Source organism: Miniopterus schreibersii (assembly GCF_964146895.1).
Source record: "Miniopterus schreibersii genome assembly, chromosome: 3".
Classification (NCBI taxonomy): Eukaryota; Metazoa; Chordata; class Mammalia; order Chiroptera; family Miniopteridae; genus Miniopterus; species Miniopterus schreibersii.
Genome location: NC_138103.1, coordinates 22,591,445 through 22,617,079, shown reverse-complemented (window position 1 = coordinate 22,617,079; position 25,635 = coordinate 22,591,445). Strand labels below are relative to the sequence as shown.

Below are 25,635 nucleotides of genomic sequence, written 5' to 3'. Positions count from 1 at the left end.
AGCTCTGTTGGAACACAGTCACTTACCTGTTTTGTCTATGACTGTTTTCTTACTGCACTGGCAGAGTCGAGGGGTTGGACGTTACAACAGAAGTGTCTTATGGCCCACAGAATCTAAGATATTTACTTTCCTGTCTTCACAAAAGGTGTTTGCTAACCCCTTGTTCAGTGTACTAGATTGTTTCCAAATTTAAATGTCATTTTAATTTTATAAAATGTATAGACCTGCTTTGAAGGATAAACTCTTGGTACACTCATACACATATTGGAGGTGTCATTTACTTTGTTTTGTTCATCATCAGATGTGGGCGCTGTCTCCAACTGTCTTTGCACTCCTGAGTAAGAATCTGATGATTGTGCACGAGGACCTGGCTGTTCACTTCCCTGCCATTCAGTATGCAGTGCTTTACACTTTGTATTCTCATTGTACCAGGTACTGTATGTACAAATATTTCTTTAGAAGAAAAAAAATTTTTAAGAGTTGGTTGGGCCCTTTAAAGTAGAGATTTAAAAATATATGAGTTGATTTAACTTTGGAATTGCTTTTTTAAAAATAATAAAGATGAAAAGATGATCCAAACTTTGTCTTCCAGGCACGATCACTTTATATCTAGTAGTCTTAGTTCATCATCCCCGTCTTTGTTTGATGGAGCCGTGATTAGTACTGTAACTACAGCTACAAAAAAACACTTCTCAATTATATTAAATCTCCTGGGAATATTGCTTAAAAAAGATAATCTTAACCAGGACACAAGGTAACTGAGTAATATTTTATATTAACACTTCCTAACTTTTATTAATTTGACTTCATGATTTGAGAATAAGAAATGAAGATATATTGAGTTTTGGGGTAGAGCAACTTCTTCATTATGAAACTCTTTAAAATTTGGTTTTGTTTAATCTAGGATTTCTTATTCTTTTTTAAAAGAACAATATGAACCCACCTCCAGTGTTTTATGGAAGAATATATTTATAATAGATTTTTAAAAGGCATACAATTTTTGACAAGGGGATTTCTGAAGTTTCAATTTTTGTTTCCTATTGCTTGAGATATTTAAAAAAACAAAAGAAAACTAATGTAAGAAGAGGAAATTTTAAAAATTGATTTTACTTTTTGTAATGTAAAATCACTGTATATTTTGTGTTTCAGGAAACTGTTAATGACTTGGGCTTTGGAAGTGGCTATTTTAATGAAGAAGTCTGAAACATATGCACCTTTATTTTCTCTTCCATCTTTCCATAAATTTTGCAAAGGCCTTCTAGCCAACAGTAAGTTTGTGATTCTTTTAATTTTTTTAACACTTAGAAAGGGATCATTGGTAATGGGAGAAAGATAGTCACTTGAGTACTTTCATGTCCTGAAATGTATAATCCCCATTTTACTGAGAGATGCATAATCTGTTTTGTGTTTTTTTTTCTCATTCTTAATATGTGAACAATAAGTAGTTTAAAGTGATTGTCACATTTTAAAGCTTATGTGAATGTTATATGTTTCATGTACTTTTAAAGTTTCCCTCAGAAAAAGGTTTGGTGAAGAATAGCCACTTTAAGTAAGTTTTGTTGAATCTGTCATTTTTCCAAATGCTAGGGCCAGTGAGAATTCCAGGCAGGGGCAGAGCCTACTCTAGAGTGGGCGCTCACTATTGGTTGAATGTCAGAAAATTATGACATACTGGTATATAAGTTCTTTTTATTTATTTAAAATACGATTTTATTGATTTCAGAGAGAGGAAGGGAGAGGGAGAGGGAGATAGAATCATCAGTGATGAGAGAGACTCATCGATTGGCTGCCTCTTGCACGCCCCCAACTGGGAATCGAGCCCACAATCTGGGCATGTTCCCTGACTGGGATTTGAACCGTGATCTGGATCCTAGGTTAATGCTCAACCTCTGAGCCACGCAGGGCAGGCTATAAATTCTTTTGGCAAGTTGAAAATAACTATCTTTTAATTTTTAATAGCTCTTGTTGAAGATGTAAATATCTGTCTGCAAGCATGCAGCAGTCTACATGCATTGTCCTCTTCTTTGCCGGATGATCTTTTGCAGAGGTATGGATAAAGATCCTATCTTTTGACCCTAGCTCTAATAACTTGGAAATATTGCCACACCTGTACTATCTGTTTCATTTTTTCGTAGGTGTGTTGATGTTTGCCGTGTTCAACTAGTTCACAGTGGGACTCGTATTCGACAAGCATTTGGAAAGCTGTTGAAGTCAATTCCTTTAGATGTTGTCCTGAGGTATAATAGTAGTTGTGTTGGGGCAAAGACATTCCACTATGTTTTACTGCCTAGTCAAGTTTAGGAAAAGACAGATCACTTATGAGTGAATTAATATCACATCTTGTATGGCCCTTCTTAGTGATTGAAGAGAGATAAGCTCATAATAATTAGTATAGAATAATTTATGTAGTGCCAGAATGCGTTTCTTACTAGTTTAGGTATTTGAAAAATTAAACTGATAATTTACTTTTTTGATTAAGTTAATTTGGGAGTTTTAAGAACCAGAAATTTCAAAGCTGTAATAACATTCTGTCTGTTTTAAAGCCTCAATTTTATTTTTTTACTTCCAAATTTAGTTAGCAAGGAAATGGCCCATTTATAGTATGTACTAACCATTTAACTAAAACATTTTATATGACAATAACTTTATTTTCTGTCTACAGCAATAACAATCACACCGAAATTCAAGAAATTTCTTTAGCATTGAGAAGTCACATGAGTAAAGCACCAAGTAACACATTTCACCCGCAAGATTTCTCTGATGTTATTAGTTTTATTTTATATGGGAACTCTCATAGAACAGGGTAAGATATTTTCCTTGACTCTTTAACTGAGGAAAGTAACATATACTTGAATATCTTGGCCCTGTGCCTAATTTTGAGGAGAAAATGTCAGGAGTGGTGGAGTAGAAAGTAATATTCTTAAATGGGTTTAGTTTTCAGTAGGAACCATTGCTTTGAAGATAGCATCTGAAGGAAGAAAAGTGGCCTTTTAAACTGAGTGATGGAATGTGGTTGACAGTTAACTGATCTGACCTTATCATCAGTGCTTTGGGGAAGGGTCTGGGGGCATAAGACATTCTGGAGATTCTTAGTTGGAGTGAATGTTTTAGCCTGATAACCAAATTGTCCTGAGCCATTTGCCCTAATCATCCATCCATACCATACTCCCATCCTGTTTTAACTTGAACAGACCTCCTTAAAATGAGAGGTGGGGGTATAAGGCTTCCCAAATTTATAGTTTTTGCCTTCTTGGAGTAGGAAAAATTGTAGTTCCCTACTTCATTCCCCTTGCAATTTTTAAAATTATTATTGTCTGTTAAATATGAAACTACTTTTCCCAGGAAGGACAATTGGTTAGAAAGATTGTTCTATAGCTGCCAGAGACTGGATAAGCGTGACCAATCAACAATTCCCCGCAATCTTCTAAAGACAGATGCCGTCCTTTGGCAGTGGGCTATTTGGGAAGCAGCACAGTTCACTGTCCTTTCTAAGTTGAGAACCCCACTGGGCAGAGCTCAAGATACCTTCCAGACAATTGAAGGTAATCGACTCTAGTTCTTTTTCAAACATTGTGATGTAAATACTTTCAAGCTTTATATTAAGAAATTTGTCTTTGTTAAAACAAAAATTTGAGAGAGTAATATTTTTCTTGAATATGTTTATCTTTTCTATGTGTTTGTTGGAATAAGCTTTCATTGAATAATTGTGTTGGCAACATCATGGTGGTTTGTTTTTGTTTAAAAATTTAAGGGATTTGTATGGAGAAAACACTTTTCCCCCCCAATGAAAAATCTTTTATGTTTAGAGTTTTGTTTTTAAATGATGGCTATACAGAGGAAACTTGGTAAATGTGAATTTGTGAAATTGTCTCCAAGTATTTCTACACTTTTTAGAGATTTCTTTTAAATTTGGAATGTTGTCTTTGCTTTTAGGTATCATTAGAAGTCTCGCAGCTCACACATTAAACCCTGATCAAGATGTTAGTCAGTGGACAACTGCAGACAATGATGAAGGCCATAGTAGCAACCAGCTTAGACTTGTTCTTCTTCTGCAGTATCTGGAAAATCTGGAGAAGTTAATGTATAATGCATATGAGGGATGCGCTAATGCATTAACATCCCCTCCCAAGGTTGGTTTCAGTGGGCTCAGTGTTGCTCTGTAGTAGTTTCATGCACAGACCTGGTGGTGTGTGCAGAACCGCCATCACAGTAGACTTGTGTATTTGTTGTATGTGTATTTGAGACATTCAAACCTATAATTTGAACCTACTGTCTCTGTATTCTAAAGGTTATTAGAACTTTTTTCTATACCAATCGTCAAACTTGTCAAGACTGGCTGACTCGGATTCGACTCTCCATCATGAGGGTTGGATTGTTGGCAGGCCAGCCAGCTGTGACAGTGAGACATGGCTTTGACTTGCTTACAGAAATGAAGACAAATCTATCTCAGGTAAGGTGGTGTGTTTGGAGTTAATTTTAAATCTGTCGATTAGAAAAACTTGGGCTTAATTCCTTTGTTATTATTTAATCTATGGGTAAAAGAAATGAAAACTTTTAATTCATATTCTAAGCTTTTTATCCATTCTTTTATAAAAGCAATAACTTCCAAAGTCACTTTATTTATATTTTGTACTTAGAACATGTCAAAGTATGCATTACTTATACATAATGTTGGAACATTAAAGGTAATTCTAAGAAATCTATAGAAATACTTTTTATAATTTATAATGATAGTTTAACGCATAGGGAAGTATGTAAATTATAATGTATGCAGAAATATATAATAATAATAATGCAACATATGGGAAAAGTGCTGGCTTGTAAGTGGGTTCAATAAGTGAGATCCAAAAATAGCAAATGTTTGCTAATTAAGTTAATGTCAGGCAATATTCAGAGACATGAAATTAATCATCTTTTAATTCATGTTTTTTATACTTAATTTGGCTTTATATTTACTTCATGTGTTACTCCTACAGATGCCACAGTTTAAATGTTGGGGAACTTTTATTTTGTAAAGACTAACGCCCATGTGCTATTTAGGTTCTGTCAGTCACCTTTTATAGCTACATTTTAAGAATTCTAAGCTAAATAGTGTAGTATCATTGTTGTAAAAATACTTAAGTACATTTGACCTTAAAAATAGGCTTTGATGATGGCCAGTAGTTGTAAATTTTGAAGAGATACGAATTTTAATGCTATTGATGTCTGACGTTAATTTTTCTGAGTGCCATTTTTAGGGGAATGAATTGGAAGTAACCATCATGATGGTGGTAGAAGCACTGTGTGAACTTCATTGTCCTGAAGCTATACAGGGAATTGCTGTCTGGTCATCTTCCATTGTTGGTAAAAATCTTCTCTGGATTAACTCAGTGGCCCAACAGGCTGAAGGGAGGTAAGTTGGAAGGAAGGAAATGGGTGATAGAATTTCTTTATGTTCAGGTCATTTGTATTATTGGTTAACATTGTAGTTAAATACTAAAACAGCTTTGATCAGTTTTAGCTGTCGGTGTTTGCTATAAATCATTTTACTAGGACACATCTTCAGTCTGTTTTTTAGTAGCAAAACTTGGGTACCTTTCTTATTTATGAATTAATAGGAGTTCTTCCTTAAAACAAGATCTGCCAATTTCTTGTTTTATAAATACTTTTGAACTTAATCCTTAATTGATAACCTTTCACATCAGAGTCTGGTACAAATTACCCTTTATGGCTAGAGTAATTGCTCATTAGCCCTGTACACTCAACATACAGACTCATTTGATTTCTCTAGGTAAATGAGCATGTACCATAATAGCCTGTGTACATTGGTGTAAGTTTTATCAAATCTGTAAAATGTAGAAAAAAGTAAGAAAACTGCTCATAATTCCATCTCCTAGTGGTAACTGTAGTTTTGGTGTATATGCCTTTCTAGTTCATTTTTCTTCTCATAGCTTTCTCCCCTTTTCACAGAAATAACAGTGTTTCTGCTGGCCACATGATTTTCGTTTTCCACTGAGCAATATTTTAAAAATACTTTGCCATGTTAAATATTCTACAGTGATTTTTAATGTCACAGCTGTATTTATTTGTGAATGCACCTGAATTTAACATCCCTATTGTTGGGCAATAAGGTTGTTTCGGATGTTTTTTTTTTTTTTTTTTAACTAATCTTAATACACCATGGCCCTTAGCTTTCTGCTCATAGTTGTGATTATTTTCTTTTCTACAAGCTGATTTACTAGAAGAAGAGCTATAGATCATAAGGCTTATGATACATACTGTTGATAAGTTACCCTACAGAAAAGTTGCTTCCAATTTAAATCCCTAACAATAGAGTAAAACCTCTTCACCTTGTGAATACTGAGGGTCGCCAAGAAACAAGAACCCTACTACCATCATCAGTGAAAGTTTTTGTTTTATTTTACATTGCTTTATTAGTGGTTAATAGTAGAACATTCACTGTGTGTTATATGGACAATTTGTGATTTTTGTGATTAAGTCTTCATGGCCTCTTTTTCTTAATTGATCTGTGAAATTTTAATATACACCAAGATTGTTGATGCTACTTAATTTCTTGACTTGTAATTTGTTTTTGATGTTTATGGTGTTTTTTTGATACCCCAGAAATTGCAAATTATTATGCCATTAGATGTTAATTTATGGATTCTTTCCTTATATTTATTCTTCTATTAGCTTTTGCACACATCGAAATCAGATACTTATCCCAATATTTTCTGTTATTTTTTGCTATCTTTTTTTCAACGTTTAACAATATAATTTATTTTCATTTGTTGTGAGGAAGAGGTCTAATTTTGTGTATGCCCAACCTCATGCAAAATAATTAATTATCTAGCTCAGTTTATTGGGTGATTCATTTTTTCCCAGTTTCTATGGAAATATGTGGATAATTTAAAAATAAGGCTATCTCTATTTGTGTTGAAGGTTTGAAAAGGCTTCTGTGGAGTACCAAGAGCATCTGTGTGCCATGACAGGCGTTGATTGCTGCATCTCCGGCTTCGACAAATCTGTTCTTACATTGGCCAATACCGGGCGAAATAGTGCCAGCCCCAAACATTCTCTGAACGGTGAGCATTCAACATTTAAATAAAAAGTAGTAGTCAAATAGTTTGTACTGATGATCTTACTGGATGCTTTTAGATTTCTGCACTCTGAAATATTTATAACTGCTCTGGATCTCTCTTTTTCTTTTCTAAAATATTTTCACTCAGGTGACTCCAGAAAAACCGTGTTGTCCAAACCACCTGACTCTTCCCCTGAGGTTATAAATTATTTGGGAAATAAAGCTTGTGAGTGCTACATTTCAATTGCTGATTGGGCTGCTGTACAGGAATGGCAGAATGCTATCCATGACTTGAAAAAGAGTACCAGCAGTACTTCTCTCAACCTAAAAGCAGATTTCAACTACATAAAGTAAGGATTTTTTTTAGTTGTAAATTATGATGCTTAGCTCCATTAAATAAATTTTCAATAACTTTAAAGGCTTCCTCTGACAGAAAAATATTGAAATTGGTCATATCTATTGCAGGATGGTTGTAGTTCTAATAATAACTGCATTCTAAAAATGACTATAGTGAGAAACCATCATTAGATGTGAGGAGGGCATCATGCAATGCGAAAACAGACTCATAATTGCTGAAATGGTTATTTGGTATGATTCTCAGAGCCTGTTCTAAAATAAAAATGAATATATAGAAGTCATCCCCTCCACCCCCTTGTCCACAGGGGATACTTTCCAAGACATCCAGTAGATGCCTGAAACTGCAGATACTACAAATCCCTGTACATACTATGTTTTTTCCAAACATGCATAACCCACGATAAAGATAAATTAGGCACAGTAAAAGATTAACAATAACTAATAATAAAAGAGAACAATTATAATAATATACTGTAATAGAAGTTATGCGAATGTGGTGTGACTCTCTCTCATTAACTAATCTGATAACCTGTTGATAACTGAGACGGCTACTAAGTATACATGGGCAGGTAGTGTATATAGTGTGAATATCTGGACGAGAATGATTTTCATCCCAATTGGGATGGTGTGAGATTTCATCAAGCTGCTCAGAAGTGCACAATTTAAAACTTATGAATTGTTTATTTCTGGAATTTTCCATTTAGCATTGTAGACCACTTGACCTTGAGTAACTGAAACCATGGAACGTGAAACCATGAATAAGGGAGGGACTACTATAAAGATAAAATTGTCCCTGCTTTAGAAAGGATCACATTTGATGGCATTGTTTCTAAATTACTTTTGAATACAATAAATCCTCACTAATGTCATTGATAGGTTCTTGGAAACTTTGACTTTTAAGAGAAACAACATATAACAAAACTGATTTTATCATAGGCTAATTGATGTAAACAAGAGTTAAATTCTATGGCATGTTTCTAGTCACAAAAACATCAGACTTCTAACTAAAGACCCAAAACACTTCTAATATTAAACATTGAAATCTGAGTTGTAAATACACTTACAAAATATTAATAGAAACAAAGCAAAGTAAAAATTAGTAATAAAAAGAAGTATGAAAAGGACTTTGACCCCTAATAAGATAAAAAAATCTTAGGTGGAATTGGATAGGAAGGCCATGATCTGTTTCAGTGGTGTTCACTCTGCTGTGTTGTGAAGAGACTGGAGATGCGGGCGAGGGTGGAAGTATGTAGACTATTAATTTGTGGGGGCAAAGGTATGGGGAGGAGAAAACATACTATTAATCGAAGTAGGAACACACAGAGAATAATGAGGCATGTTTAAGTAAAGTGCTTGTGAAACATGCAGATGAGACTCTTAAGTATGCAGTTAAGAATTGCATTTGGAACTAAGGAGGAAAGTCTAAGCCAGAGAGATTTGGGGATCATTAGTATATAGGTAATAATCAAAGGCCTGACTCTATACTCTGAAGCCTTTGTAAACCACCAACCACAGGTAAGGCTCTGGAGAAGAGTGAGTGAAAAGGAAAGAGGGCCAAGGTCAGAATCCTTTTGAGCATCTGTTAAGAGATGGGAGAAGGAGCCATTGAAAACACAAGGACATTGAGGAAAGAAGTGTGGGAGATGTAGGAGAGCCAGACTGGAGTCATCAGCCTTTTCAGAAGCTCCAGACTGCAAGCAAGAAGAGCTTTGTAGAGAGAAAGAGGGAGAAGCAGCCAGGTTGAGTACTCTTGGGTGGTAGAGAAATTTGAAAGTGAAAACCTTTAGTTAGGTTCTTTGGGTAGTGAGTTTTTCTTGAAGTCAGGGGGAGGAAGCTGTGACCTAAGGAGAGTATTGTGTGTTTATTTTAAATATTGGTGAGATTAAGTGTTCTTTTAGACAAAGGGATAGGAGCCACTAGAAAGCAGAGGTTGAAGAAACTGTAAAGAACCTTGATTAAAGGATTAACGTCCCCACCTTTTCTGTGCCTCAAGGAAATCAGTTGAAGTTAGATACAGATAGTTTTGGGAGTGGATGGTGAGTTGGTAAGGGTAGAGGAAATTAAAGCCTGTGTTTTTTGTTCTTTTATTTATTTCCTAAGGAGTCAGTCATTAGCTGAAAGTGTGAGGGCATTGTAGAATATAGCGGGCACAGAGGGAACTTGCCAGTGAGAAGACTTAGACCCTGTAGTGGCAGAAGGGGTAAGTGCTTTGACCTCCAAACTTCGACAGTTCATCAGCTGTATGGCTCACCTGAGAGGCTGGTGGTTGCATTGAGCCAGGCATGGGGCTTGTTAAGGTGGAAGCAGGTACAGTCAAGCGATGTCAATTTACAGGGCTGGATTCAGGCTGAGATGTAAGGGAGGTGACGCAGTGGGGGGACAGGAAAAGATGAGTGATTAGTGGAGAAGAGATTGAGAAACTAAGTCATCTTGGTTGGAGAGCACCTATAATGGGAATGGGAACAGGGTCAGGGATTTGAAAGTAGCAGTGGAGGAGCTAGGAGGTGAGGCCTCTCATTTTGGCATTGATGCTTCAGGACTATAGAAGGGAGTTTTGTCACCATTTTCAGATAAGGTAAGGAGATGGAAAGGAAGACTTCTTTGAAAGAAGACAAACAGGATCCATGAAACATAGTGGGAAAGGTAGAGGGGGAGGGAGGGCATCCTCAGTGAATCAAGGCAGGAGTAGGATATAAAATCGGGACCTACAGGGTCTTAGGCTTTAGATCATGGGTAAGGCCCTGAGGGAGTTTGATGGTAGCTTGGGGAGAAGTAGATGTCGAAGTTGCCCTGCAGAAGTCTATTGTCAGTTTGTTGGAGGGGTGCCAAGGAAAACAGTGCAAAAAGAGGAGGGAGACGTGGAGGGGTGAGCATGCTAAACTAAATGTCTAAAACTGACTTTCTGGTTTGCCACTCCAATTTTAGTGCTAATTAAGATGGTAGTCACATCTTCAAAATAAAAATGAAGTGGTGGCCTTCGTGGAAAGAACTTCATAAAAAAAAAAAGCTGTGTAATTGTGCTTTTTCTAGAATTTGTTCTTTTTTTTAATGGTTCCACAGGCTGGAAAGGTCGTAATACAAGCTAATCAATATTTTAATTACAGATCACTAAGCAGTTTTGAGTCTGGAGAATTTGTTGAATGTACTGAGCAATTAGAATTGTTACCAGGAGAAAATATCAATCTACTTGCTGGAGGATCAAAAGAAAAAATAGGTATTTGAGATAATTTTTAAATTGTATTTTTATAGACAAGTTGCTGGAAATGTTTGACTTAGTATATTTTACTGGGAAATCTGGGAAGTTATTGCATATTTATTTTGGGGCAGAGTCCCATGTGAATCAACTAATTTAGGACTGTTCTGTTTATATTTAATTTGGCTAATGAAAATTAGTTTAATTAGAATTAAACAAACATAAAAAAGGCTACAGTAATACTTTGAAATTTATCTAGCCATTTTTCTTGAAAAAATATAAGTAGTGTTTAAGCTAAATATTTTTTGTGTTTGACATCTTGATGTGGTTCATTTATTAAGTTCTTTATCACAACTAAAACATTTTATATAATGTTATACTATAGTTGGTACTGAGTAATCTACGTGGTAGCATTAATTTGCTAAATTCAGCAAGATTTGCCAAAGTAGGTCTAGATTAGCTTGTATAAATAGGTGACTTACTGACTTTTGAGCCTTGAAATAACTGATTTGGGGAGGTCTGAAGTATAATTTTATATAAAATATAACTTATATAGGTATCAGGAATACTTAATCATAGTGTTTAGTTGGTTGAACCTAATATGAAAGGAGGTATTGAGGTATTCATTGGTGATCATTTTTTAACACTATCAAAATATCTTATAACTCATACATTAAAAGTGAATTAACTTTTAATGGAATCTATTTAACTTCTGTAGATATGAAAAAACTGCTTCCTAACATGTTGAGTCCAGATCCAAGGGAACTTCAGAAATCCATTGAAGTTCAGTTGTTGAGAAGTTCTGTTTGTTTGGCAACTGCTTTAAACCATCTAGAACAAGATCAGAAGTGGCAGTCTATCACTGAGTAAGTTGAATCCTAAGAAGGTAAATGTGCATTATGTATACCTTATGACAAATGTATGTACTCTGGTGAGTTGGAGACAGTTACCAGAGCACTACAGCGCTAGTCATGATAGCTTCCTTTAGTTGTAGAAGTCGTATAATATGTGAATGCCACTTGCCAACATACACTGAGGTTGAAAGTAAATAAAATATAAAAATTCCCCCAAAGCAAATGCCCTGACTTGCTTATATCATTTTAATAAAGAGCAGGCCCGCTCCTTTTTCTTTCCTCACTTTGGATGCCAGTATGGAAGCATCTTAACAAACTGCTCTATACCCTTTAGTGGTTACAAGTTGAGGAATCTCATTTATTAATTAATAATAAATACTTTGTTTCAGAAACGTGGTAAAGTACTTGAAGCAAACCTCTCGCATAGCTATTGGACCACTGAGACTTTCTACTTTGACAGTTTCCCAATCTCTTCCAGTTCTGAGTACCTTACAGCTGTATTGCTCTTTTGCTTTGGAGAACACAGTTTCTAACAGGCTTTCTACAGAGGTGCGTATATTTTTACCCGGATATTCTTCTGAACATCAGTAGGCAGTAGGGTAGAGCAAAGACTATTTTTCAAGTTTTTAAAATAGTGTTTATAGGTTTTGTTGGATAAGCTAGCAAATCCAGAGATCTAAACAGCCATTTTCAGGCTGTTTTTTATTTGAGAAGTGTGTAAGGCAGATCGAAGAATCTAAGATACATAATCTCAAGGATGGTAATTGCTTAATTTTTTTTTCTTCTTTTTGGAAGAGGGGTTGGTGTACATGCATACATTTCCCCTGGACAGATTATATAAATTTTAGATATGACTAAAACAAAGGCACCCCCTCCTCTTCCCAGATACGTTAAAGTTTAACCAAAGATAAGCTCTTCCCAAGGGAATTATAATCTTTGAGAATGTGTTCATAAAGAAATAGTTTTAATATTTCTGTAATTTAGCTTCTGTTTTGTAGTAAACATGTTTATTTTTTATAAAAATGTGCATTCATTATTGACAAGTGTATTGATAAATTGGAGTTACATTCTGAAAAACAGTTTTTTTGGGGGGTGGTGAAACAGAGGTTTTCTCTTAGAGCGTCTTTTTCTCTTGTGATTAAAGGGGAGAGTTTAATATAAATAAACCTGGAGTAGAGCTGAGGTAGCCAACCTATGGAGATGTAACTGAACTCAATCTATAAACATATAAGGAGACTGTTTCCATTAAGGACTTTTGTTTTTTCCCTGGCAGGACTGTCTGATTCCACTCTTCAGTGAAGCTTTGCGTTCATGTAAGCAGCATGATGTGAGGCCGTGGATGCAGGCATTAAGATATACCATGTACCAGAGTCAGTTGCTGGAGAAAATAAAAGGTAACTAGATTTTTATTTTCTTATTTTTTTTAGGATTCAAGTCAATTATTTTATTAAGGGAGATAGGTTACTTGGATATTAACTGTACATTAAACATATTAAAAGTCAGGTGCGTTGGTAAAGGAATGAGAGTACTAAGGCTCTGCCCAACATATATTCTGAATCCAGGGTTTCCATATTTCTCCATGGCATGATTTCTCATGGGTCACTTGCTATTCAAAAGATTCTGGAGACTGAATGAGATAGGATTCTTTTGGTTTTATCAACCAAGAGTCTTCAGCCAAGACATCCCAGTGAAAATATAATTTATGCTTCAGATTCTCCTGAAGAATTAGAAAGTCTCTTTTGCATCTGATTGCCATGCTCCCTGCTCCTGGTCCTTTTTTCCATGTACTCGTTCTTCAAGCATTTTCTCATCTCCCGATCAAGGACCAAAAAATTTGCAATGACCAAAAAATTTCAGAATGCTGTGATTTTTGTGACATTCCTTAAGTAAGTTAATCAAGATGTTGCATTCTTCAATGTGCAAGTGTGGAGATAAGTCAGGATGCATCTTTAGGAGAAGGTGATGGAACATAGCAGAGCAACCCGACTCGTTGCCACACAAGGAGGGTTGAAGATGCCGCATGCCACGGCCGGCTCGCCTGGGCGCAGAGCCGCGCCAGCTCCCGGCCGGGAACGCTCCTATGCTCTCCACAGCCAACCTGCTCCGCCGGCCGTAACTAGGTTTTTAAAAAAGTAGATAATAATTATTGAGATACAATTTACACATTATAAGTGGATAGTTCTTTGAGTTTTAACACTTTCTCACCTGTGTAAACACCAATAAAATAGAAAATAGCCCGGCCGGAGTGGCTCATTGGTTGAGCATTGTTGTGGTTTAATGAAGTCATAAGACTTGTTTATGTGTTTTGGATATAAATTCTTTGTCAGATATAATATGCTGTGAATGTTAGGTTTTAAACACTCCAAACGAATAGTTAGAAAAGTGTCTCATTTTTAACAAAGAAATGTCTTTCATGTTAAAGGGATCTATCAGTTTACTTTTACTGCTCTAAAATGGAAAACTTGCCAGAATTCTGTAGAATTTTAGTTGAAAATGTGGTAGCTGGAGTTACTGAGTAAATTTGAATGTTAAATTTCAACTGAGCTAATGCTGGGTATGGACTTGCATTGCAGGGTGATTATTGGTAAATGTGACTCACACCCTTAATGTCATATAGACCTGAGTTTGGATCTTTAGCCCAGCATTTGCAAATGGGCAAGTCATTAAACTTCTGAGTCACTTTCCTTTTTGGTTATGGGGATTGCCCCACTGATGTGATTCTTTGTAAGGATTTATAGGAGATGAGACAAGGTATATAAAAGCCTTTGCACAGAGCATGGCATGTAATGGGACTATAAATATTGCCTTTTCTATCCTTATTGAACATGTTCTAAAATTGGAAAGAAAAAGTCAGTAATCCAGTGGTTACATTTGGAGACAAAACTCCACTCCTCCTCACTTTTCTTTCTTTATTCAGCAAGTGTTTATCAAGTGTGTGCTCTGTGCCAGGTATAGTGTTTCAAGTTGGGATGTAATAGTGAACAGACACGCTGGTTTTCTGTATTCCTAGGACCAAAGGGATTCTAGAGTCTAGCAGGAAAACTGACATCAAAAAAGGAGCAGCACTACCGTGCACTGCATGGAAATGCACATGCAAGTTAATGAAAGAACATACAAGAAGGGTACTGCCTAATCCTAGGGCTTGAAAAGGAATTGGAGGAGAAAGTACCATTTAAGATGAGACCTGAAGGAGTTAGAGATGTGAAAAAAGGGCAGACTGATTTAGTTAGGGAAAAAACATCATATGTGAAGGCCAGTGGCAATAATGAAAGATGCTTAGATGACCTAGTTTGCTTAAGGGAGAGTGGGAAGAGCTGAAGCTGGACGAGATTGAAATTGGAATGGAATGCAAAGCATCAGTGCCTTACATGCCACATTCAGGAGTTTTGGCTTTGTCAGAAGGGCAGTGGGAAGCCATCAAAGGGAAGTGAAGTGTTCACACTTCTCTCTGTGTAAGAGTGCTTCAGTCCTAGGTTGGAGAATGAATTAGAAGAAGGTAAGACGGGGGCAGAGGTACCAGTTAGGCTGAAGTCCCTGTCACAGGTAACCAAGGTAGTGGCATTAGGGACAGAAAAAAGCAGATGTGTTATGAGGGTTGAAAGTAAAGTCTAAGATGACTGCTGAGACCTGCTCAGGTAGCCAGGTTGATCTTGTATCTTTCCTTGAGGAAAGGAAAATAGGAGAAGGAAGAAAAGGTTTGAAGATAGAAAGTGAATTTCACTTGACTTGGGTTCAGTTGTGTTAGAAAAACCTGAGTGTGGGTGACCGGTAAGCAGGTGGGACTCAGATGTCTGGTCTGGGCTAGAGATAAAGATTCAAGAGTCATCAGTATTTGTATGGTAATTAAAGCCACAGAAGCAGATAATATTGTCCAGGGAGAGTATGCAGAGTGAGAAGAGTAGAGAGCCTTAGGACTGACCTGAAGAACACCAGTTTTAATGGATGGGTAGTGGAGGAGAAGGAAGCTGAGAAGGAGTCTTCAGAAAGGTAGGAATAAACCAGGAGACAATGGCAGGGGGTACTTACACAGGAAGGGGGGGTGGTCTAGCCTTACCCTCATTCCCCACCCTTTGGCCTAGGTTCTTTACTTAAAAGATTCAGAAACTAAAAGATTGGATTTCTTATAGCGATTGATTTTTACTTTAGTCTACATTGTTGTATTCATTTCAACAAATATTTGTTTATTGTATGCCAAACACTATGCTGACCGCTAGGGATTTAAAGAAGATGGAAAAAATGAGTTATCTTTATTGAGGGAGGTGGTGGAGAAGGCATGAGTTGGGGAAGAATTTTTTGGTTGTGTTTCTGTGCGGTCTGGGATTAGACCAATCAAGGACTAATAAAATATTTTCTTCTCTCCAGAACAAACAGTTCCAATTAGAAGCCATCTCATGGAATTAGGCTTAACAGCAGCAAAATTTGCTAGAAAACGGGGGAATGTGTCACTTGCAACAAGACTACTGGCACAGTGTAGTGAGGTTCAGCTGGGAAAGACCACTACTGCACAGGATTTAGTCCAGCATTTTAAAAAACTATCAACTCAAGGTCAAGTGGATGAAAAATGGGGGCCTGAACTTGACATTGAAAAAACCAAATTGCTACATACAGCAGGTTAGTAAAATGAATTATGTTAAATACATATTTATGATCACAGTCGTGTATGAATGTTACTGTGTGTGGTGCAAGGCAGTAGTAGAAATGTGGATTTTTTTTCAGCTATTGTAGAACATTTGAGTCCTGAATAAGAATGTATGTTTACTGACTTATCTCTATAAATTATTACTTTTAAAATAAGTAATTTTGCTACTGATTATTAAAATAAAACCTGCTTTAAGAGGTCATTGGTTATCCCTGAGTTTACGTGTTTTTAAAAGTTCATTATTTTACCCTGAAATAATGTCTTTTGCTTGCTTTGAAGGCTTCTAAAGGCTTGTTTTTTGGTTTTCGATAGGCCAGTCAGCACATGCAATGGAAATGTTGAGTTCCTGTGCCATATCTTTTTGCAAGTCTGCCAAAGCTGAATATGCAGTTGCCAAGTCAATTCTGACACTGGCTAAATGGATCCAGGCAGAATGGAAAGAAATTTCGGGGCAGCTAAAACAGGTTTACAGAGCTCAGCAACAGCAGAACTTCACAGGTCTTTCTACTTTGTCTAAAAACATACTCACTTTAATAGAACTGCCATCAGTTAACACAGTGGATGAAGAGTCTCCTCGGATCGAGAGCGAATCTACAGGTAGTATTTCTTTCTCTTGCTAGCTTTAAAATACTAATTTTAGAAGTTATTTTGTCCCGTTTTAAAATTTACATTGTTATGCTGGCTGTAATTGGCCACAAAAAGTGTCTCTATGGAAATTTAGTATATTAAATTGCCTGGAAGTAACTAAAACACATTTCTTTAATATCTAATACCACTGGAAGTTATTGAACTCTGCTCTCTAGGCCATACTTCTCAATTCAAGATGATTTTATGGACTTAAATGTTTTTTGCTGGCAGTAAGATAATCTAAAAATTCACATCACATTAGAAGAAGCAAAAAAGATATAAAATAGTAGTTTGTGGTCCCCTTTACTGGTGGACCACAGAAATTACAGAAAGATTCAAGTTTCACATAGTGACGCTAGTGTTAGTAACAGAAAGGTACCTGACAAATAGGATAGTTAATTCATTCAGTATTTGAGTGCCTGTTACGGTAGGTACCATTATCCAGTTTTTACAGATTGGGGGTAATTAACCTCTTTGCTGAACATGAGAATGTACCTTCATTTTGTTGTGAAGCCTAGGATCTTAATTACTCAACATTGGTCTTATATTTGTAATGTGTATATTATAGGGTCTTGATATTCATAAGAGAAGGGATATGTCTTTGTAAATCTTCATATTGGCAACTAACACTAGAGCAGGCAATATTTTCACTTATAAACTTGGAATAAAGATATTTACTTTATGAATCTCTGAGTGAGATTGTATACTCAACTTCATATCATTTTGCCAGAATGTTTAAGTTGAATCTAATCATAAGGAAATAGCCATTCAAATCAAGAATGCAAGACATTCTACAACACATCTGACACCTGAACTGTTTATAAAGTTCAGTGTCATGAAAGACATGGACCTTTTTTACAGTGTTATAGTTGAAGCTTGCTTGGGAAGCTGAGTGATTCATCTCAACGTATTAGCCTTTTAGAAAAGTATAATACAAATGAATGCTTTATCAAATTATGTACTATAGTATTGTGGAACTTAATGATTGTTTGCAATAGCAAAATCCTAAAATGTTAATGGGAATGCCATTAGAATGTGAACTTGCTATAGCAACAAAGTTAACCTATTCCAGTACGTTTTCCTCTATGAGACAAGCAGTTTATATAGACTTAGATAGTTTCCCCCCAAAAAGGAAATCTATGAATGTAATAGTGCTGATTGCTTTCATTATTTTTTTTCTTCATCATGGCAGTACATATTGGAGTTGGAGAACCTGACTTCATTTTGGGACAGTTGTATCACCTATCTTCAGTGCAGGCACCCGAAGTAGCCAAATCTTGGGCAGCCTTGGCTAGTTGGGCTTATAGGTGGGGCAGAAAGGTGGTTGACAATGCCAGGTATGTATGTTGAAATGTGTAATTTATTTACTGCATTGCAAAATAGAGATTTAAAATGTCTGCTGACATGGTAAAGTTTTGATAGCTGAAATATGATGACTTATTTATTTTTATAGTCAGGGAGAAGGCGTTCGTCTCCTGCCTAGAGAAAAATCTGAAGTTCAGAATCTGCTTCCAGACACTATAACTGAAGAAGAAAAAGAGAGAATATATGCTATTCTTGGTCAGGCTGTGTGTCGGCCAGCGGGGATTCAGGCAAGGAAAACATGATACAGTGTTTTGGGGAAATAGTGTCAAGGTCACGGTTCTAATTCATTTTGAGGAAGTTGATCACATATACTTGACTAAATGTTTTGTTTCAAATAACACCTTTGGTTTTTAAGATGAAAGTGAGATAATAGTTTTATTTCTTGAGAAATCAAGTTATTTTCTTAGGGTCCTGTTAAAAAAGCATTGGAGAGAGTGGTTAAAATAAGTTCATTTTATGTAAAGTAGATTACTCTTGAAATGCTCTTCGGATCAGAAACCAGGTTCTTAACACTGGCTTGGCAACTTTTAAAATATGTCGGTGCCGAGCCCCACCCCAGATATCCTGGATGGAATGTGTGTGCTCACATGCATGCGTGTGCATGTGTATTTAAGCTTACTAGGTGATATACAGCCAGAGTTGAAAACCGATGGACTAGATGATCAGTAGGATTTACTCCTTCCCCTCTCAAAGTTCTATCAATTCTAGAATGTTATGACAATTAAGTATTTAGTTGCAGACTTTAAAAGTTTGGATTTTATTGATTCACTTCTTACTCAAGACTTTAGTATATATCATTGTCTGCCACCGCCTATGTTATATGTACTCACAGTACTGTACAGAGAGTAATTGTACAGTTGTGACTGTATTCTGTGTACCTTCAGTCTCAAACTTTTGAACAGATTGTGTTTCATTTTCTTCAGGCAGAATATTATATTGTAACTTAGAACACTTAAAGTCCAAAAACCAGTCTTTAATCTTTGGGAGATGCTTGTATCTTCTTAGCTACATTAGTAAATGTATTGTAAGGAGAAGCATATTGACATTGATTTAGCCTGTATAATGCTAAATATGGAGTGGTTTGGTCTCTCATAATGAGAAAAATAATTTGACAGGAAAATCAGGTACCTTCTCCCTTTTCAATTTGTATTAAAAGTAGCATTTTATGCCCCATTTTTCTTTAGGATGAAGATATAACACTTCAGATAACAGAAAGTGAAGACAATGAGGAAGATGACATGGTCGATGTTATCTGGCGTCAGTTGATATCCAGCTGCCCGTGGCTGTCAGAACTTGATGAAAGTGCAACAGAAGGAGTTATTAAAGTGTGGAGGAAAGTCGTGGATAGAATCTTCAGCCTGTACAAGTTGTCTTGCAGCGCATATTTTACTTTCCTTAAACTCAATGCTGGCCAGGTAGGTCTCACGTTGTTCTCTTTTAGCAGATTTATTTGAAAATTTTCCTAGTAGACGAAAACAATTCTGAATTGTTTCTTCCTTTTGTCTTTCACTAGATTCCTTTAGATGAAGATGACCCAAGGCTACATTTAAGTCATAGAGCAGAGCAGAGCACTGATGATGTGATTGTGATGGCCACCTTGAGATTGCTCAGGCTGCTCGTGAAGCATGCTGGCGAGCTTAGGCAGTATCTGGAACACGGCTTGGAAACAACACCTACTGCTCCATGGAGAGGTGATAGTCTAAAAAGTGTCTCAGCAAAAATGATTTCTGGGTAGGGTATCTGAGGCAATAAAAAAGTAGTAGTTCCTTTATGTTTATTATTTGACTATGTTACAGAATGGCTATGTTAGTTCTTATGACACCCTGAGCTGCTCTTACATCACTTCCCTCTTACTTTTCGGAAGAACGGAAAGCTGAGAGGTGGAAGCTTTTTATAATACAAAATGAATTTTGGAGAGAGTGGTTAAAATAAGTTCCAAAAACTGTTATACACCCTGTGGAATCTAGAGATCAGACTGATGGTTTCCCAATGAGAGGGGTGTTGGGACTGGGTGAAAAGGTGAAGAAGGAATTTAGAAGTACAAATTGGTAGTTAAAAAATAGTCATGGGGATATAAAGTACAGCATAGGGAATATAGTCAGTATCAATAATATTTCGATATTACTGGAAATACCAGAGGAAACACTTTGTAGAGTGTATGATTTTCTACACCACCATGCAGGACACCTGAAACTAATACAAAATAATAATGAAAGTAGTAAACTGTAATTGAAAAAGTAATTTCATACACCCTTTTTAAAAATTGTGTATGTCTGCCTTTTACAGGCATTCACAGAAAATATATTTCTTTAGAAAAAGCTCAGTTTGTAAAAAGGGCAGAATATCCGTAATCTTTGGCCAGTTTAGTGCACAGAATACATTTGAATTGCTCTAGATTTTAATTATAGCTCTGTACCCTAACCAGTCTTGCAAAACAAGAACTATTGTGTACGGTTCTTGTTATCACAGGGAGAAATTGAGGCCCTTAGAAAGTGATGCTGGTGCACATCAGGTTCTATGTTTGCATCCACTATTGACTCTTTTTAGCAATTTAAAGTATGTTTCTTCTTATCCTGAAGGAATTATTCCACAGCTTTTCTCACGCCTAAACCACCCTGAAGTGTATGTGCGCCAGAGTATCTGTAACCTTCTCATCCGCGTGGCTCAAGATTCCCCACATCTCATACTGTATCCTGCCATAGTTGGTACCATATCGCTTAATAATGAATCACAGGCTTCAGGTATGGAATATTAAAATACTGCTACTTTGAGTATAAATTATTTTGCAAGTGTTTGTTAGGTAAATTTTTTTCGAGCTTTATGTTAGAGTTGATAAGAGCTTGTAGTTTTAAAAATAATAACAGTTGCCATTTATTAAGAGATTAACTGCTGTGTATCTGGCACCTAGGACATGTGCTTCACACGTTATCTTCAGTCTCACAGTAACCCACCAAGCATGGGAAATTGAGGCTCTCTCATGTTCTCTGAGCTGAGTAACTGGTGGATAGAATTGAAATCAAGTTCTGGGCTCTGGCTGGGAGAACACTTTATTTGCTGAGACTTATTTCTTACTTTTCTCCCATTTATCTTCTGTTAGCTTATAATACAAAGTTCATTTTGTAAACAGGGCAGAATATCCATGATCTTTGGTCAGTTTAGTGTGCAGAATTCCAGTTATTTAAATGAGTGCCCTGGAGTTGAAGAGCTCATCAGTGTTTTTCTCAACCTGACATATGCCCCTGGGAGAAACATCCAAAATCTACCTTATCTTCCCATTTTATTATAGGAAATAAGTTTTCCTCTTCAATTCCAACTCTGCTTGGCAATATTCAAGGAGAAGAATTGCTGGTTTCTGAATGTGAGGGAGGAAGTCCTCCTGCTTCTCAGGATAGCAATAAAGATGAACCTAAAAGTGGATTAAATGAAGACCAAGCCATGATGCAGGATTGCTACAGCAAAATTGTAGATAAGCTATCTTCTGCAAACCCAACTATGGTGTTACAGGTACAGAAAACCCAACTCATGCTTTAAAACCAATTTTTATTATAACCATACCCTCCCCCCCCAAAACAACCTATAAACAAAACTAATTAAAAACTTTTATGGAGCCTGGCGGGTGTGGCTTAGCGGTTGAGCATCGACCTATGATCTAGGAGATTGAAGTCTGGTTCCTGGTCAGGGCACATGCCCGGGTTGTGGGCTTGATCCCCAGTCGGGGGTGTGTAGGAGGCAGCCGATCAATGACTCTCCCATCATTGATGTTTTTAGCGCTCTCCCCCTCTCCCTTCCTCTCTCTGAAATCAATAAGATATTTAAAAAACAACAACAATAAAGCTGTCATGGAGATTTTGAGGAACAAAACTTTTAGAATAATCAAAATTGGTTTTACAAATCTGTATTGATAGGCAGAATCACTAATAAGGGTTCTCTAATTATATCATGAACAAAGACACACACATTCAACCTACAGTTTACAGTGTTTGCAGAGCTGTGCTGTCTATAGACCTACAGATGAGCATGTTTGGATGTGTTGTGTCCGCAGGTTCAGATGCTCGTGGCTGAGCTGCGCAGGGTCACTGTTCTCTGGGATGAGCTCTGGTTGGGAGTTCTGTTACAGCAACATATGTACGTCCTGAGACGAATTCAGCAGCTTGAAGATGAGGTGAAGAGAGTCCAGAACAACAACACCTTACGCAAGTATGTTTTCATTCACATACTCCAAAAATGAAGCTGCCTCTTTTAAAAAAAAAAAAAATTATTTTAATACAAATTTTTTAATTTAATTTTTTCCAATCACCATTCATCCCTCCATACCGTACTCTTACACTCACCCACCCCCTCCACTTGTCCATGTCCATTAATTCTTTCCCCCCCCTTTTTTTCTTTTTTACTCAATCCCTCCATGCCTCCAGCATAACCCCCTCCCCCCACCACCACCCTACCCCCAGAGTTCCCAGCCTGCTGTCTATCAGTCTGTCTCTGTTTTACTTATTAGGCCCATTTGCCTCTTTTTTTAAAAGTAAACACGCATAACAAAATTTACCCTTTTAATCAGTTTTAAGAGTACATTTGAGTGGCAGTAAGTACATTCATAGTGTTGTATAACCATCACCACTGCCCATTTCCAGAGCTTACTCGTCATCTGAAACAGAAGCTCTGTGCCCATTAAATAGTCCTCCCCATCCTCCCCTAACCCCAGCCCCTGGTTATGCTCGTCTACTTTCTGTCTCTGAATTTGACTACTATGAGTACCTCATATAAGTGGAATCATACAGTATTTGTCCTTTTGTGTGTCTGTTTCACTTAGCATAAGTTTCATCCATGTTGTCGTATGTGTCAGAATTTTCTTCCTTTTTATGGCTGAATATTTCATTGTATGGATATGACTCATTTTGTTTATGTACTCATCTGTCAGTTGACACTTGGGTTGCTGCTCCTACCTTTTGGCTATTATAAACAACGCTTCTATGAATGTTGGTGTACAGATATCTGTTTGAGTCCCTACTTTGAATTATTTCGTGTATGATTTAGGGGATTTTCTGGGTCGCATGGAAATTCTGTTTAACTTTTTGAGGAACTGCTAGATTATTTTCCACCGTGCCTGCATCTTTTTACGTTTCACCAAAAGTGAACATGAATTTCAATTTCTCCATATTCTTGGCTGTACTTGTTATTTCTTTTTGTTTTCTATTCTTTTATTTCTGATAGTAGCCATCCTAATGGGTGTGAAGTTGTTTCTCATTGTGCTTTTGATTTGCATTTCCCAATGACTAATAACATTAAGTATCTTTTTGTGTGCCTATTGACCATTTGTATATCTTTGGAGAAATGCTGTATTCAGATCCTTTGCCCATTAAATTTTTTTTTTATTGATTTCAGAGAGAGGCAGGGAGACGGAGAGGGAGAGAGAGATAGAAACATCAATGATGAGAGAGAGTCATTCACCGTCTGCCTCTTGCAGGCCCCCTACTGGGGATTGATCCCTCAACCCGGGCATGTGCACTGATGGGAACCAAACCATGACCTCTTGGTTCATAGGTCAACACTCAACCACTGAGCAACACTGGTCAGTGGCCAGACCTTTGCCCATTTTTTAATTGGGTCATTTATTGTTGTTGAGTTTTAGGGGCTCTCTTCATATTCTGGATATTAATCCATCATCAGATACATGATTTATAAAAAGTAATCTTTCCCCATTTTGTGTGTTGTATTTTCACTCTCGTGATACTATCTTTTGATGTACATATAAGTTAGTTCCTTTTTTCTTTTTTAAATTTGAGAGAGAGAGGAAGTGAGAGAAACAATGATTTATTGTTTCACTTGTGCATTTATTAGTTGCTTCTTGTATGTGCTCTGACTGGGGATTGAGCCTGCCATCTTGGTGTATTGGGATGATGCTCTAACCAGCTGAGCTACGTGACCAGAGCCTGATGTACATACAAGTTTTTAATTTCGATGTAATCCAATTTACCTGTTTTTCTTTTGTTACCTGTGCTTGTGCCATATTTAAGAAATCATTGTCAAATCCAGTGTCAAGAAGCCTTTTTCCCTTGTGTTTTCTTCTGAGAGTTTTAAAGTGTGAGCTCTTAAGGTATTTGATTCATTTTGAGATTTTTTTGCATACAGTGTAAGGTAAGTGTTCAGGTTTGTTCTTTTCATTTGTTCTTATCCAGTTTCCTAGCACCAGTTGTTGCAAAGGGAAACTGCCTCTTTTACATGCTGGATTTTTTTTTTAATGTGCTGTATTTTTTAGAATGCCATGTCATAAGTTACTTTGCCAATATTTTATTACTTTATTTTGTCTTATTCTTTTATACTGTTTACTTACACTTAGTACATTTAAATTGTTCCTTATTTGTATAAAACTCTTTGTCTTCCTGGTCAGAGAAGAGAAAATTGCAATCATGCGGGAGAAGCACACGGCTCTGATGAAGCCCATTGTGTTTGCTTTGGAGCATGTAAGGAGCATCACGGCGGCCCCTGCGGAAACGCCTCATGAAAAGTGGTTTCAGGATAACTATGGCGATGCAATTGAAAATGCCCTAGAAAAACTGAAGACACCATCAAACCCTGCAAAACCTGGAAGCAGCTGGATTCCATTTAAAGAGGTAAATCTCAAGCATACTTCTAAAATGGGGAGTCCTCTCTGAGATACAAAATTTAAATATGGAGACTTTCCTTGGAACACGAGAAGGAAGCTCATGGAAGGCAGCCTGTTACTAGTTGCTTATAAGAAATGTAGAGAAAGGTGTTTTCTTCATTTTGAGTGGGCCTAGGGTGGCAAACTTGCATCTACAATTCGCACCAAGAAAGAATGTACTTTTAAGAAATTAGCTAAGGATTGGGCTCTGGCCTTGAGCTGAATATTGATTGCCTGCTATCTTCTCATAAAATACTAAGAAATTTAATCTTGTGCCTGTATAGTTTTTCTAAGTCACTGTTTTGAAATCAATTCTGTATAGGCTCTTTGGAGATGATTAGTATATTTAAATATTTGAGAATCCTTATTATCTTTTAAGTTTTGATCCCTTAAATTCTGTATTTTCTTTATTTTTTATCTTTTACAGCAATAGCACTATTAGTTGGGGTGCTGTGTAGTTTTTTTTTGTTTTTCCTTGTCCCTTCTTTCTCTGTGGCTTACCTTTATTGTCCCTAACTGATTTCCTTACTTTAGTAATGAGGAAACTATTAAAAGATCCAGGGTAGAAACAAAAAGTGCACCTAACTTTAGTAAATGCAAACTGCTAAATTGAAGGGAAATAGCTAGAAGCACAAGACAACAACAACATGAAGGATGAAACTTATTTTGTGTGAGGTAGCCAAACTTGTTTCCTTGCTTTTCCAGCAGTTTCTTGCTTTTTTGTCCCCTTCTCAGTAAATTAACTAAGAAACCACAGGAGGAGACATGAGGAATATATATATATTTTAATATATATATTTTTTATTGAGTTCAGAGAGAGGGAGGGAGATAGAAACATCAATGATGAGAGTCATTGATGAGCTGCCTTCTACATGCCCCCTGCTGGGGTTCGAGCCCGAA

The 25,635-nt window shown here is 36.6% G+C and overlaps 1 protein-coding gene across 4 annotated transcripts in view; it reads left to right on the top strand.

The window, feature by feature from the left end:
• Window positions 1-25,635, top strand: part of SMG1 (SMG1 nonsense mediated mRNA decay associated PI3K related kinase) — a 125,834-nt gene that overhangs the window by 73,398 nt on the left and 26,801 nt on the right. For all 4 annotated transcript variants that reach the window (XM_081133098.1, XM_081133096.1, XM_081133095.1 and 1 more), the window contains 26 exons: window positions 302-432; window positions 593-754; window positions 1,150-1,268; window positions 1,960-2,047; window positions 2,136-2,237; window positions 2,663-2,803; window positions 3,343-3,542; window positions 3,934-4,130; window positions 4,289-4,450; window positions 5,238-5,392; window positions 6,922-7,064; window positions 7,209-7,410; window positions 10,522-10,631; window positions 11,329-11,476; window positions 11,854-12,013; window positions 12,738-12,858; window positions 15,827-16,075; window positions 16,416-16,700; window positions 17,923-18,067; window positions 18,184-18,322; window positions 19,280-19,510; window positions 19,609-19,786; window positions 20,675-20,836; window positions 21,382-21,599; window positions 22,138-22,292; window positions 24,481-24,703. In XM_081133098.1, the coding sequence (XP_080989224.1) occupies window positions 302-432; window positions 593-754; window positions 1,150-1,268; window positions 1,960-2,047; window positions 2,136-2,237; window positions 2,663-2,803; window positions 3,343-3,542; window positions 3,934-4,130; window positions 4,289-4,450; window positions 5,238-5,392; window positions 6,922-7,064; window positions 7,209-7,410; window positions 10,522-10,631; window positions 11,329-11,476; window positions 11,854-12,013; window positions 12,738-12,858; window positions 15,827-16,075; window positions 16,416-16,700; window positions 17,923-18,067; window positions 18,184-18,322; window positions 19,280-19,510; window positions 19,609-19,786; window positions 20,675-20,836; window positions 21,382-21,599; window positions 22,138-22,292; window positions 24,481-24,703 (4,326 nt within the window). The remainder of the gene's footprint in view (window positions 1-301; window positions 433-592; window positions 755-1,149; window positions 1,269-1,959; window positions 2,048-2,135; window positions 2,238-2,662; window positions 2,804-3,342; window positions 3,543-3,933; window positions 4,131-4,288; window positions 4,451-5,237; window positions 5,393-6,921; window positions 7,065-7,208; window positions 7,411-10,521; window positions 10,632-11,328; window positions 11,477-11,853; window positions 12,014-12,737; window positions 12,859-15,826; window positions 16,076-16,415; window positions 16,701-17,922; window positions 18,068-18,183; window positions 18,323-19,279; window positions 19,511-19,608; window positions 19,787-20,674; window positions 20,837-21,381; window positions 21,600-22,137; window positions 22,293-24,480; window positions 24,704-25,635) is intronic.